The sequence below is a fragment of the Protopterus annectens genome, chromosome 9.part0 (assembly GCF_019279795.1).
Source record: "Protopterus annectens isolate FY-2018-M chromosome 9.part0, PAN1.0, whole genome shotgun sequence".
NCBI classification, from domain to species: Eukaryota; Metazoa; Chordata; order Ceratodontiformes; family Protopteridae; genus Protopterus; species Protopterus annectens.
Genome location: NC_056743.1, coordinates 1,891,004,525 through 1,891,018,969, shown reverse-complemented (window position 1 = coordinate 1,891,018,969; position 14,445 = coordinate 1,891,004,525). Strand labels below are relative to the sequence as shown.

Genomic DNA, 14,445 nt, shown 5'->3' with positions numbered 1-14,445 from the left:
CAAGAGCAAACAAAGTAGAGACTGTGGATTGTGCAATCATTATGGCATTGAAGTGGCTGAGAAACACTGAAAACATGATACACAAAGCATCATAGAAAGTGATGAAGTCTACATCACGTGAAATCATCCATTACCAGTAGCTCAAAAGACAGATGCTACAAAACTGGATATAGTGGTCTATGAAAAGAAGAAAAAAGTAGCATTGATCATTGAAATCGGCACACCCAGTGACTACAGTGTCTTGTGTACAGAGAGACACAAAGTCATAAAAATATTAGGATTTGCAGGTAGAAACAAGTAATGTGGAAGAAACATACCCAGACAGTCCCAACAGTAGCAGGAGCAATGGGTCTTATAAAAAAGAATCTACAGCCTTATTTAGATATGTTACCAATACATGTAACTCCATACGAATTGCAGGAGTCATTACTGGGCACATTGTGGGTGCTGCGAAGAGCACTTTTGGCTGACATCAAAGACTGAAACAATACTAATTTCATGAACTTTAATCATACTTTGACTTAGGAATGGAGTCCATTCCTGTCACGGTATTAGAAACTCAAACGATTTGGAGAAATTAAAAAAATAGAGAGGGAAGGAGGAACCATAAAAAGTATAACTTTAAAAGTGCTATAAAGAGAGCATTTATCCAAAAATCACTCCAAATGCACAAGCTATGGAGAGCACATCTATTTATTGAAGGGGAAAATGAGATCCGAAGTAATTCTAACTAGAAAGGAGGATTATGGGTAAGGGGAGGAGCTTGAGCTACGGATCCAAGTTTTTAAAAGTGTCCGAGGTCAGATCTGAGATCCTATTGGTTGAAGAAGAATGGAAAAGAGAACATCAGAGCCTGTATTATCGATTGTATCATAATAATCCTGGTTACCTCTATGTAATGTAATCCCAATTAGCATTATACACAGTAATCTGTGTTACAGTTATTTATACTAATCCTTGCTACATACATACATAGTAATCCCAGTTACACATAAATACCTCTATTATCAGTATTACAATAATCTTGGTTACCTCTATGTAGTGTAATCCCAATTAGCATTATACACAGTAATCTATGTTACAGTTATTTATACTAATCCTTGCTACATACATAATAGTATTCCTGGTTATATAAATACAATAATATCTATTAGCTTACATAGACTAATCCTTGCTACATACATAAATAGTAATCCCAGTTACACATAAATACCTCTATTATCAGTATTACAATAATCTTGGTTACCAATTAGTATTATACACAGTAATCTCAGTTACAATTGCATACATAAATAGTAATCCTGATTACATATAAATGCAATAATCTCTGTTATCGGTATGAAAATAACCCTGGTTGCAACTATGTAGTGCAATCCCAGTTAGCATTGTGTACAGTAATCCTTGTTATCTATATAAAATGTAATCCCACTTATGTATAAGTACAATAACCTCTGTTATCAGTAATGGAGAAATCCTGGTTACCTCTATGTAGTGTAATCCCACTTATGTATAAGTACAATAACCTTTGTTATCAGTACCGGAGAAATCCTAGTTAACTCTATGTAGTTTAATCCCACTTAGTATTAAGTATGGTTGTCTTGGTTACAGTTACTTACAGTAATGCTTGTTACCCACATCTTCAGTAATCTGACCTGCATGTAAGAACAAGAACCGCTCTTATCAGTATTACTGTAATTCAGGTTACTTCCATGGAGTGTTATACTAGTTACAGTTATGTATAGTAATTACTATTATTAGTAGCAGTGCAATCTAATAATCTGCATATAGCATAATCACAGTTTATTTTATTCATCCTTTGTTGACTGGGTTAGTCCCACTAAGGTAGTGGCTTTTCAGGGGGAAACCTTATGTGGTATTTATACTACTAGGGGAAGTTTTGCCATAAATTTCTACTACACTTTCCAATGGGTGCCACATAATCTTTTAATCCACCTGGGCTACCACCAAATAAAACAGATGGGACCTTAGTTTAAAGTCTCACTTGAAGGGACAGCACACTCAGAAGTGCAGCACCCCCCTTCTGCTGCAGAGTCAGTAATCCAGCTACCTAGTGTGGGAATAGAACCTACAGCCTTCTGCATCATAGGTGAGTGTGCTACCCATTGAGCCACTAACAGTGGAATTAGGTACAGTGATCTCAGTTACAGTAGCACACAGAGTAATCCCAGTTGCACATAAATGCAATAATCTATATAATCATTAGAGTACTTATGGTTTCTGTAGATTAGAGTGCACATGCTGTGTGTACTGTATCTTTAAGAAGCATGTCAAAGATGTAACATGAGTGTATAAAGACTGAGTATGTGCCATACCTACTGCCATTTTGAGTGTGGAGCCAGAGAGTAAGCATGTCTGAATCCTGCACTATTAAGATGTGTTCGCATAAAATAAAGCTGCTTGAACAGAACCTACAAAAACTCTTCTATTGTGTCCAAGATAGGAGAGTGACATGGTGTCAGAATTGGGATCACAGAGAATAAAGATTTGGAGCCATGAACTGCAGAGAAGACAATGAAGGTAAATTAAGAGAAAAGAGCCGGAAAAGAATCAAAGGTAATGAGAACCCACAAACTACTTAAAAAAAAGGTAATGAGAACCGACAAACTACTTAAAAGAAGGTAATGAGAACACCCACAAACTACTTAAAAAAAGGTAATGAGAACACCCACAAACTACTTCAAAAAAGGTAATGAGAACCCACAAACTACTTAAAAAAAAGGTAATGAGAACCCACAAACTACTTAAAAAAAGGTAATGAGAACCCACAAACTACTTAAAAAAGGTAATGAGAACCCACAAACTACTTAAAAAAAGGTAATGAGAACACCCACAAACTACTTCAAAAAAGGTAATGAGAACCCACAAACTACTTAAAAAAAAGGTAATGAGAACCCACAAACTTCTTAAAAAAAAGGTAATGAGAACCCACAAACTACTTAAAAAAAAGTAATGAGAACACCCACAAACTACTTCAAAAAAAGGTAATGAGAACCCACAAACTACATCTAAAAAGGTAATGAGAACCCACAAACTACTTCAAAAAAGGTAATGAGAACCCACAAACTACTTAAAAAAAGGTAATGAGAACCCACAAACTACTTAAAAAAATGTAATGAGAACCCACAAACTACTTAAAAAAAGGTAATGAGAACACCCACAAACTACTTAAAAAAGGTAATGAGAACACCCACAAACTACTTAAAAAAAGGTATTGAGAACCCACAAACTACTTAAAAAAGGTAATGAGAACACCCACAAACTACTTCAAAAAAGGTAATGAGAACACCCACAAACTACTTCAAAAAAGGTAATGAGAACCCACAAACTACTTCAAAAAAGGTAACGAGAACCCACAAACTACTTAAAAAAAGGTATTGAGAACCCACAAACTACTTAAAAAGGTAATGAGAACACCCACAAACTACTTCAAAAAAGGTAATGAGAACACCCACAAACTACTTAAAAAGGTAATGAGAACACCCACAAACTACTTCAAAAAAGGTAATGAGAACCCACAAACTACTTCAAAAAAGGTAATGAGAACCCACAAACTACTTAAAAAAAGGTAATGAGAACACCCACAAACTACTTCAAAAAAGGTAATGAGAATGCCCACAAACTACTTCAAAAAAGGTAATGAGAACACCCACAAACTACTTAAAAAAGGTAATGAGAACACCCACAAACTACTTCAAAAAAAGGTAATGAGAACACCCATAAACTACTTAAAAAAAGGTAATGAGAACCCACAAACTACTTAAAAAAAGGTAATGAGAACACCCACAAACTACTTCAAAAAGGTAATGAGAACCCACAAACTACTTAAAAAAAGGTAATGAGAACCCACAAACTACTTAAAAAAAGGTAATGAGAACACCCACAAACTACTTAAAAAAAGTAATGAGAACACCCACAAACTACTTAAAAAAAAGGTAATGAGAACCCACAAACTACTTAAAAAACGGTAATGAGAACACCCACAAACTACTTCAAAAAAGGTATTGAGAACACCCACAAACTACTTAAAAAAGGTAATGAGAACACCCATAAACTACTTCAAAAAATGTAATGACAACCCACAAACTACTTCAAAAAAGGTAATGAGAACCCACAAACTACTTAAAAAAGGTAATGAGAACACCCACAAACTACTTCAAAAAAGGTAATGAGAACACCCACAAACTACTTAAAAAAGGTAATGAGAACACCCACAAACTACTTCAAAAAAGGTAATGAGAACCCACAAACTACTTCAAAAAAGGTAATGAGAACCCACAAACTACTTCAAAAAAGGTAATGAGAACCCACAAACTACTTCAAAAAGGTAATGAGAACACCCACAAACTACTTCAAAAAAGGTAATGAGAACACCCACAAACTACTTAAAAAAGGTAATGAGAACACCCACAAACTACTTCAAAAAAAGGTAATGACAACACCCACAAGCTACTTCAAAAAGGTAATGAGAACCCACAAACTACTTAAAAAAGGTAATGAGAACACCCACAAACTACTTAAAAAAAAGGTAATGAAAACACCCACAAACTACTTAAAAAAGGTAATGAGAACACCCACAAACTACTTCAAAAAAGGTAATGAGAACACCCACAAACTACTTCAAAAAAAGGTAATGAGAACACCCACAAACTACTTCAAAAAAAGGTAATGAGAACCCACAAACTACTTCAAAAAAGGTAATGAGAACACCCACAAACTACTTAAAAAAAGGTAATGAGAACACCCACAAACTACTTAAAAAAAGGTAATGAGAACCCACAAACTACTTAAAAAAGGTAATGAGAACACCCACAAACTACTTAAAAAAGGTAATGAGAACACCCACAAACTACTTAAAAAAAGGTAATGAGAACCCACAAACTACTTCAAAAAGGTAATGAGAACACCCACAAACTACTTAAAAAAGGTAATGAGAACACCCACAAACTACTTAAAAAAAGGTAATGAGAACCCACAAACTACTTCAAAAAGGTAATGAGAACACCCACAAACTACTTAAAAAAGGTAATGAGAACACCCACCAACTGCTTAAAAAAGGTAATGAGAACACCCACAAACTACTTAAAAAAAGGTAATGAGAACACCCACAGACTACTTAAAAAAAGGTAATGAGAACACCCACAAACTACTTAAAAAAGGTAATGAGAACACCTACAAACTACTTCAAAAAAGGTAATGAGAACCCACAAACTACTTCAAAAAAAGGTAAAATGGAGCATTACAAAGGCACAAACTGTATTACTGAACAAACAGGAGACACGAAAGGCTTGTTGAAAAGGAAATGTTAAAACAGCGACAGTTAACAAAATGATTATCAGAAAAGTAAAATGAGCATGTTTAAGGGCAAAACGGGAATGTTTAAAGTTAAACGAGCACAAGAAAAGTACAATGGAAATGAAAAGAGATTAAACGAGCAAAACGAATATAAGAAGGGCAAAAGAGTACATTAAGCATAAATAAAGCAAGGCGACTGTATGTTTTTAGGCAAAGTGCTGTATTTGGGTGGATCTAGTACTTATGCTCGAATTCATAAATCACCGAACTGCTATTAACCGAACACTAACCACTGAATACACAGTAAAACGAAAACATATTCCACCGACTCACTAATCACCGAAAATAACACAACGGCAGATAACTGCAGCAAAACTCAAGTGAATCCTGTAGCGTAAACACAAAAAACACATTCCATGTACAAAGCTCAACACTCGTGCTAACAAAGACATAATAAACACAGAATTCAGTTTACAAAGGCTTTACTTATGCGTTGTAAGTAGATAACGAAGTGTAACAAGACTGCCGTTCATATTTGCAAGAGTGCCGGTCGCATTACGGTGGGGTTAAGGGAGAATTCCCTTTCCCCACTGTAGCGCGACCTTGGAGTGAGAATATAAAAGTAAGGGGGATGTGGGGGGCACAGCCCCCCACATGAGGGGTGCAGGGGGGCTTGCCCCCTGCATAAAAGAAGATTTAGTTGTTTTGTTACACTTCGTTATCTACAGGATTCACTTGAGTTTTGCTGAAGTTATCTGCCGTTGTGTTATTTTCGGTGATTAGTGAGTCGGTGGAATATGTTTTCGTTTTACTGTGTATTCGGTGGTTAGTGTTAAGTTAATAGCAGTTCGGTGATTTATGCATTCGAGCATAAGTACTAGATCCGTTTGGGCATAACTATGACTTCGTATTGTATTAAAGGTATAACTAAAGTTATTTGATGTATCTCAAAGTGTGTAAAAGTGCTTACAGTGTGTGGTTATTACTGTGTATGTATTCTGGAGAACTTATCTGTCTGTAAACTGCCACTATTTTGTGAAGCACAGTCAAAGTATAGCCATTTTGAAAAGTTTCTTGTGCTGGGTGTGTCTATTTGCAAAGTGTCACCATTACAGAGTGTTTCTTGCACTGTAAAGAGTTGTCTAGCAAGGTACTGCCATTATGGGGAGATTTCAATGTGCTATGTACAATTTATTCGCAGAGTGAAATTACTTCGAAATGTTGTTGACTCTGAGCTTCTCCTGCCCAGTTCATTTGCATCATGATGTTGTCTGAAATGCTTCTTAAAGTAATGATACATTACTTTAGCAAGACAATAATTTCAAAAGTATCACAGTGCACTAGAGAATTATTTCACAAAGTCCAGTTGCATAGAAACTTGCATCATGCAGTTGTTTGACATGTTTCTTACACTGATAAGAGGTGATTTCTTGCAATAAAGTGATTCAAAGGGGTTACAGTGGCCAAGAGAGTTGCTTTGCAGTAAAGTTCAAAAGCATAATTTCAGAGGCACAAAGTTATAAATACTGGCATATGTGTATGTGTCCGTGCTTATTTGCAAAACTCTTCACTGGTGTGTGTTAATATGGCAGACAGATTTTGAAAGCCCTTACCACTTGTATTTGATCAGAATATTGCAGAGAATTGGAGGATATTTGAGCAAGAGTACAACATTTTTATGCAAGCAGCTTATTCAGATAAAGATGCATCCACCAAGACATTCATTTTGTTAAACCTAGCTGGGTCAGAGGCCATAGAGAGAGTGTTCATTTGTGTATGCACTAGCAGTATATGAGGGAGATGGTGAAAACTGTCATATTCTTGTAGCGCAAATTCAGAGAGATGTGTAACTCCCAGACAAATATTATATTAGAGAGGCATTTGTTTTACATGAGCGATCAGAAACCAGGGGAAACTTTTGCAGCTTACATAACTGACCTGAGAAATAAAGCAAATATGTGTCAGTTTGGTGACCTAAAAGATGAGTTAATAAAGGACAGGCTAATGTGTGGTATTAATAGTGCTGCTGTGAAGAAAATCTTGCTTCATAACAGTGACTTAACATTAAGTAAAGCCATAGAGATTTGTCAGATCCATGAAGTGACAGAAAAACACACAAGTATGCTTGTGAGTGACAACAGCATGGTTTCAGCAGGTTCAAGAGCAAATGTAGATAGTATGCAACACATGGCAAACAGAAGTAGGCCTAAGCACGTGGTAGCCACAGCCCCTGCTAGCTCACCAGGGAAACCACATAGCTTTCCAGCAAGTTCTAAGTTTAGTGCAGTTACAGGAGCATCTTCAGTACAGTACAAGCATGAGTCAGCAAAACCCAAGTCCAACTTTATTGTTAACTGTTGCAATTGTGGTGCAAATCGTGAGTCTAAAATAGCAGATGTTTAGCATTTGGTCAGCAGTGCCACAAGTGTAAAACATGGAACCAGTTTCAAAAGTTTTGCAGATCAAGTAAAGCCCACATAGTTGCAAAGAAAGGTCATACAAAAAAGCAAGCTGATTAAGTAGAGACACAACAGTCAGCTTTCTATGTAGATGGTGTATCAGTGCTTGGTGAAAGAGCTGATGTGGTGAATTTTTTGGCAAAGTGCAAAGTATTTTGTACTGTCCAGATAAATGGTAAATCCACAGAGATTAACGCATATACTGGTTCAAAGTGAAATGTTATATCAGCAGCCACATTTGCTAGAGTGAGAACTAACGAACAGCTCAGCGTGACCAGTAGTGAGAAACTTGTTGCTTATGGAAGTGAAGAAATTCAGACCGAAGGTTCAGTGATGCTTTCATGTTATTTGGCCAAGAGCTGTTACAACTTATTATTCTCTGTGGTCTGAAGGCCAGTACAGTCTTTATTGGGTCTCAAAGATAGTTTGAGAATGAATCTGCTTTTTTTACCAAAGACGTTCATCAAATAAGTGCATCTCTGAGTTCTAATTTTTCTGAAGCTATTTTCTCAGAGTATGCTGATGTTTTTGATGACAGGTTGAGCAAACTTCCAGTGGTGTATTCTATGAAGTTAGGCCCAGAGGTCATGCCAGTGATCAGACCAGCAAGAAGAGTTCCGATAGCTATGCAAGATAAAGTTAAAACTCATTTGGATAAAATGGTGCAGCAAAGTGTAATTTCTCCAGTCACAGAACCAACAGAATGGGTGTCGTCCATGGTGGCAACTCACAAAAAAGGCTCAGATGAAATCAGAAAATGTATTGACCCAAGAGATCTGAACAAAGCATTGAAGACCCTGTATCATCCAAAGCGCACAGTCGAAGAGGTTGCAGCTCTGACACTAAATGCCACTTTTTTTCTGTTTTAGATACAAAGAGTTCATTTTGGCAAGTGATGCTTGATCGCAAATCATCATTACTAACCACTTTTGGTACCCTGTTTGGCAGATACAGATTCCTAAGGATGTCATTTAGAATAAATTCTGCAAGTGAAGTCTTCCAGTGTGCAATGGAGCAAATTTTTTGGGGTTATCCTTGTGCCATAATAGTAGATGATTTATTGGTTGGAGTTAATGTTGAAGCGGAGCACGACAGAAATTTAAAGAGAGTTCTAGATAGAGCACATGAAGTAAATTTGAAGCTTAATCCTCTGAAGTGCAGATTCAGGCTTCCAGAAGTTATGTATTTAGGTCATTTGTTTACCAGTACTGGTTTGAGGTCAGATCCGACCAAGCAAGCATCCATTCTTGAGATGTCAGCACCAGACAATGTTCAAGCTGTACAACATTTCCTAGGCATGGTCAACTATTTAGACAAGTTTATACTGGACTTCAGTGAGTTGACAGCACCTTTAAGAGAGCTAACATGCAAACATGTTGTATGGTCATGGTTAGAACATCACCAGAAGGCATTTGAAGACCTCAAATAGAAAATTGCCACTCCACCTACATTAAGATACTATGATGTGAACAAACCAGTCATTCTTTCCTGTGTTGCTACAAAATTTGGTTTAGGGGCAGTTATACTCCAAGAGGGCATACCAGTAACCTGTGCATCTAGAACACTTACCTAAACTGAGATGCAGTATGCTCAAATTGATAAACAACTTTTGGCAATAGTATTTGTATGTTCCAAGTTTCATGATTATATCTATGGTCGAGCTATTTAGATTGAAACTGACCACCAGCCTCTAGTTACTATTCTTAAAAAGCCTATGTATTCTGCTCCAGCAAGATTACAAAGAATGATGCTCAAATTGCAAAAGTCCAATTTCAAAATGGTCTACATGAAAGACAAACTACTCTGTCTGGCTGATGCCTTATCCAGATCACCCAGAAATACAACTCAGCTTGATGCAAAGAATTTTGACTTTGATGTGATGTCAATGCATACTTTTTCTACCACGAGACTTGATGAGTTAAGAGATCACACTAGGACTGATCCAATTTTGCAAAAGCTCAATCACTTCATTAAAGTTGGATGGCCATAAATACAATCTAGTGTACCATCGGAAGTGCAAACCTATTTTCCTTACAGAGATGAAATGTTGATGGAAGATGGCATTATTTTCAAAGGTCCTAAAATTGTTGTTCCTGCTTCCTTATAACAAGAATCCAGATTTTACATCATGGTCACCCAGGGTCCACATCGACTAAGAGAAGAGCTAGAGAATTAGTATTTTGGCCGTCATTACTGACTGACATTGAAAAAGTACTTTCTCCTTGTTCTGTATGCAGTAGTACTAAGCCACATATGGAAAAAGAACCACTTCAGCTAAGTCAAGTCCCTGAACTATCTTGGCCGAAAGTAGCCACTGATATCTCTGAGTGGGATAATCAACACTACTTAGTATTGTTAGACTCTTATTCAAACTGGTTTGAGATCGACTTACTACCTAATCTAACATCCAGTGCTGTTATTACTAAGTTGAAATGTTATTTCTCAGTCCATGGTAGTCTACACAAAGTTATCTCTGACAGTGGTACTCAATTTACTAGTCAGTTGTTTCATGAATTTGCGAAAGAATGGGACTTTGTTCATGCTACTAGCAGTCCTGAGGATCCGCAGTTCAATGGTTTAGCTGAACGTGCAGTGCAGAGTGCAAGGCAATTACTTGAAAGATCAAAGCATGACAATAGACAATATTCTTAGCTCACCTGCTCAAAGACTTCTTTCCAGGCAAACTAGAATGACACTACCTAGTTGTTCCATTTTATTAAGACCTAAAGCTAAGAACAACAAAACAGTAAAGGCTCAACTATTCAGAAAGTGTTTGATGCAGAAATCTAGTTACGACAAATCAAGCAGATTTCTTCATCCATTGAGGGAAGGAGAAACGGTGAGAATACAAACAGCAAAAGGTTTCAAACTAATTGGTCAAGTTACAGGCATCTATTCCAAGCTGAGATCCTACCTTGTAGAATCTGAGGGTATGGAGTACAGGAGGAACTGTAGACATTTACTCCCTATACCAGAATCATCATCACAATATCATTTGAAGGACACAGACTCTAAATCTCAGAGCGAATTGAATGTTGTTTCCGTCCTAGAGTGTGTTGCTTTCTCTGATTCCAATCCTGAAGGTGTTCCAGACTCTTCAAGGACTAGTCAAAGTATAGAGACCATTCCAGTTGCTAAGTCCAATTCCCAGTTTTATGTTACACGATATGGAAGAGTATCAAGGCCCAATGTGAGACATGCAGCAACATGGACTTAACTGTGTATATATGTATGTCATTTGTGTAATTGCATGATACAAAGCTGTCTGTAATATCTGCATGCCGAATAGATTAATAGCGTTGCATGTTTTGTTTTCAAGAGGGAGGATGCAGATCAGAGTGCACTTGCTGTGTGCCGTGTGTTTAAGAAGTATGTCAAAGACGTAACATGCATGTGTAAAGACTGAGCACATGCCATACCTAGTGCCATTTTAAGTGTGCAGCCAGAGTGAGCATATATGAATCCTGCACCTAGTTTGTATATAATTTCTTAAGTTAAAGTCAGCAATCTTCTATTAAGATGTGTTTGTATAAAATAAAGCTGCTTTAACAGAACCCACAAAGACTCTTCTATTGTGTCCAAGATAGGAGAGCGACACTTTCCACTATTAGTGTAATTTTAGTAACAATTATGTACTGTAATGCCACTTACAGTACTTGTATGATTTGTAATCGTTATTACAGTACTTGGACTAATCTCAGTTACGATTACATACAGCAATCCCTGTTATGTGCATAAATAGCAGTCTCACTTATGACTACACTAATGTCTATTATTGTTAGAGTAATGTAAATAGCTTTATATGCTGTAATCCCAGTTATTAGTGTACAGTAATCTCAGTTACCTGTATGTACATTAGTCCCATTTACCTGTATAATTTATAATCCTTGTTCCCAGTATCCATTAGTCCCATTTACCTGTATAATTTATAATCCTTGTTCCCAGTATCCATTAGTCCCATTTACCTGTATAATTTATAATCCTTGTTCCCAGTATCCATTAGTCCCATTTACCTGTATAATTTATAATCCTTGTTCCCAGTTTCCTCTGTAATCACAGAATTATATGTAGTTAACCCTGTTGTATATATAAACAATAATCACAGTTATAAATACACTCATTTCAAGTATCAATATTAAGAGTAATCCTGTTCCCTAAATGTGTTTGAATACTAGTCATCAGAATGTACAGTAATTCTGGTTGCATATATTGTAAACAGTTATCCTAGTTTCTATTAAGATTCTGGTTGCATACATTGTAAAGTTTCCAGTAAGTACACTAATTATTAGCAGTAGAGTTTTTGTTTTGTTCTTTTTTGCAGGTAGCACAGAGGATTCAAACTATAAGCTGTTAGCAGGATTCTTCCTGTTGCCCCAAGTTTGATTCTCTCGGCCATCATTAACCTATTGTGTGACTCTAAACGAGTGACGTAACCAGACGTTGCTCCCAAGAAAAATCTGAAAAAGGTTCATGTTGGTTAGTGGTCTAACCTGGTTAACAAGCACAGATAAATAAATACTCTGTTTAACACGTTTGCACTTATAAATCGATTTGCTATACAAAATAATCCTTTTTTATCAGTACAAATAGTAATATTGGGTAACAATAAGTAATATCAGTATTCGAGTAATCCAATTACCTCTGTGATGTACTGTAATCCCATTTACCAGTATGTACAAAAATCTCTACTACCTGTATAAAGATAATCTCAGTTATAACCCTGTTATCCACAAGAGTGATTCTAGTTACCAATATGGTAATTAAACCAGTTACTACAGTGTATACTTCCAGTTACTGACATGTACAGCAAACTATCTAGTGCAGTGTATAATTATAATTACCAGTATGTACAGTAAACCAACTGCTGCAGTGTGTAATTCCACACACCAGTATGTAGAGTAAGACTGTGACTGCACTGTATAATCCCAGTTACCAGTATATATAGTAAACCAATTACTGCAGTGTATAATTTCAGTTACCAGTATGTACAGTAAACCAATTACTGAAGTGTGTAATTCCATGCACCAATATGTAGAGTAAGACTGTTACTGCATTGTATAATCCCAGTTACCAGTATATACAGTAAACCAGTTAGTGCAGTGTATAATCCCAGCTACCAATATGTACACTAAAACCATTACTGCAGCGTATAATCCCAGTTATGAATGTGTACAGTAAACCAGTTAATGCAGTGTATATTCCCAGCTCCTGATATGAACAATGTGCAAATTACTGCAGTGTATAATCCCATTTACTGATATGTGCAGTAAACTAGTTATTGCAGTGTATAATCTCAGTTACCAATATGTACAGTAAACAAGTTACTGCAGTGCATTAATCTCAGTTACCAATACATACAATAAACCAGTAACTTCAGTGCATAATCCCAGTTACTGATATGTGCAGTAAACTATTTACTGTGGTCTACTATCCTAATTAGTGGCAAATACAAGAAACCAGTTAGTGTTGCGTATATCACTGTTACCAATGTGTACAGTATACCAGTTACTTCAGCATATAAACCCAGTTACCTATATGTATAGTAAGCCTGTTACTACAGTGTATACTGCTCTAGATGCAGCAAACTGGAGAAAGCAATGCACAAGTGTTACACTGAGAAACAACATTATTGTTTATGCCTGAGGTTATGTTTGGGCACCATCATGCGAAGTCACTAGAGAATTCTGAGTTCTATTTTTATTCTGCATGCATTATCTCTTATGCTTCAGATTGCTTTGTGGTCTGTACTTATTTTTTAATAACTTTAAAAGAAGAAAGTACTTAAGTATTTATTTTAACTTTAATAGATTCTAAGCTTCACTGCAGAAAGTAAAACATGTGATGGTAATGCACTGATGTTATATTTTCTTGTGTTCCTCAGGCTCACAGCATACGTTGCAAAAGTCTTTTCCATGGCACATCGAGTTATTGCAATAGATCCCCAGGTATTGTGTGGGGCTGTCAAATGGCTGATTCTAGAGAAGCAGAAGCCAGATGGAATCTTTAAGGAGGATGCACCAGTTATGGCATCATCAATGACAGTATGCTGTTGTTTTCTTTTCTAGAAGAAATCTGACTACATTTCAAGCATAATGTGTGTATGTAAATGTAGATAGATCACTGACTCATAATGTATTCTGAAGTTCATAAAATGTCAAGGTATAATTTGGCTTTATTATCACCATTTTATCTTTCTGTTAAGTACATGGCATAAATCTTTGGCATATTTACCTGTATCCCTGAATTGCTTTATTCAGTGAAAGATGAGAAATGGCTAACATATTGCCCCTATGGGAGATTAGATGAAGCTGATTAGATGTTCCCAGTAAGAGAAGGCTCAAGACTCTTGGTTCCCAGTGAATAATGGGGCTATGCTTATCTCATTTGCATATTGAATATGACTGCGTGTCCTGTGTGGGGAAATCTGATATGGTTGACTGGGTGCTCCCAGCACATTCATAAGTTCATAGGTTGCTATTATGTAGCAGATTAATTAAAACTTTTAAAAACCTAGTCACTGCAGTCCCACTGGTAATCCCAACTGGTTACTCCCCCTATCCATAAGTCACACTGAGAGTTATTTAAGGGCTGTGGTTTCTCATCTATTCCTCTAAGTTAGATGTGAAGATGAAGTGACAGACGTTTAGCATTGTTCCAATGATGGAGAATTATT

At 36.5% G+C, this 14,445-nt stretch overlaps 1 protein-coding gene across 1 annotated transcript in view; it reads left to right on the top strand.

The window, feature by feature from the left end:
• LOC122812307 (complement C3-like) overlaps positions 1-14,445 on the top strand; it is a 2,177,376-nt gene that overhangs the window by 1,364,265 nt on the left and 798,666 nt on the right. Inside the window, exon 26 of the mRNA XM_044084710.1 lies at positions 13,654-13,813. Within this exon, the coding sequence (XP_043940645.1) occupies positions 13,654-13,813 (160 nt within the window). The remainder of the gene's footprint in view (positions 1-13,653; positions 13,814-14,445) is intronic.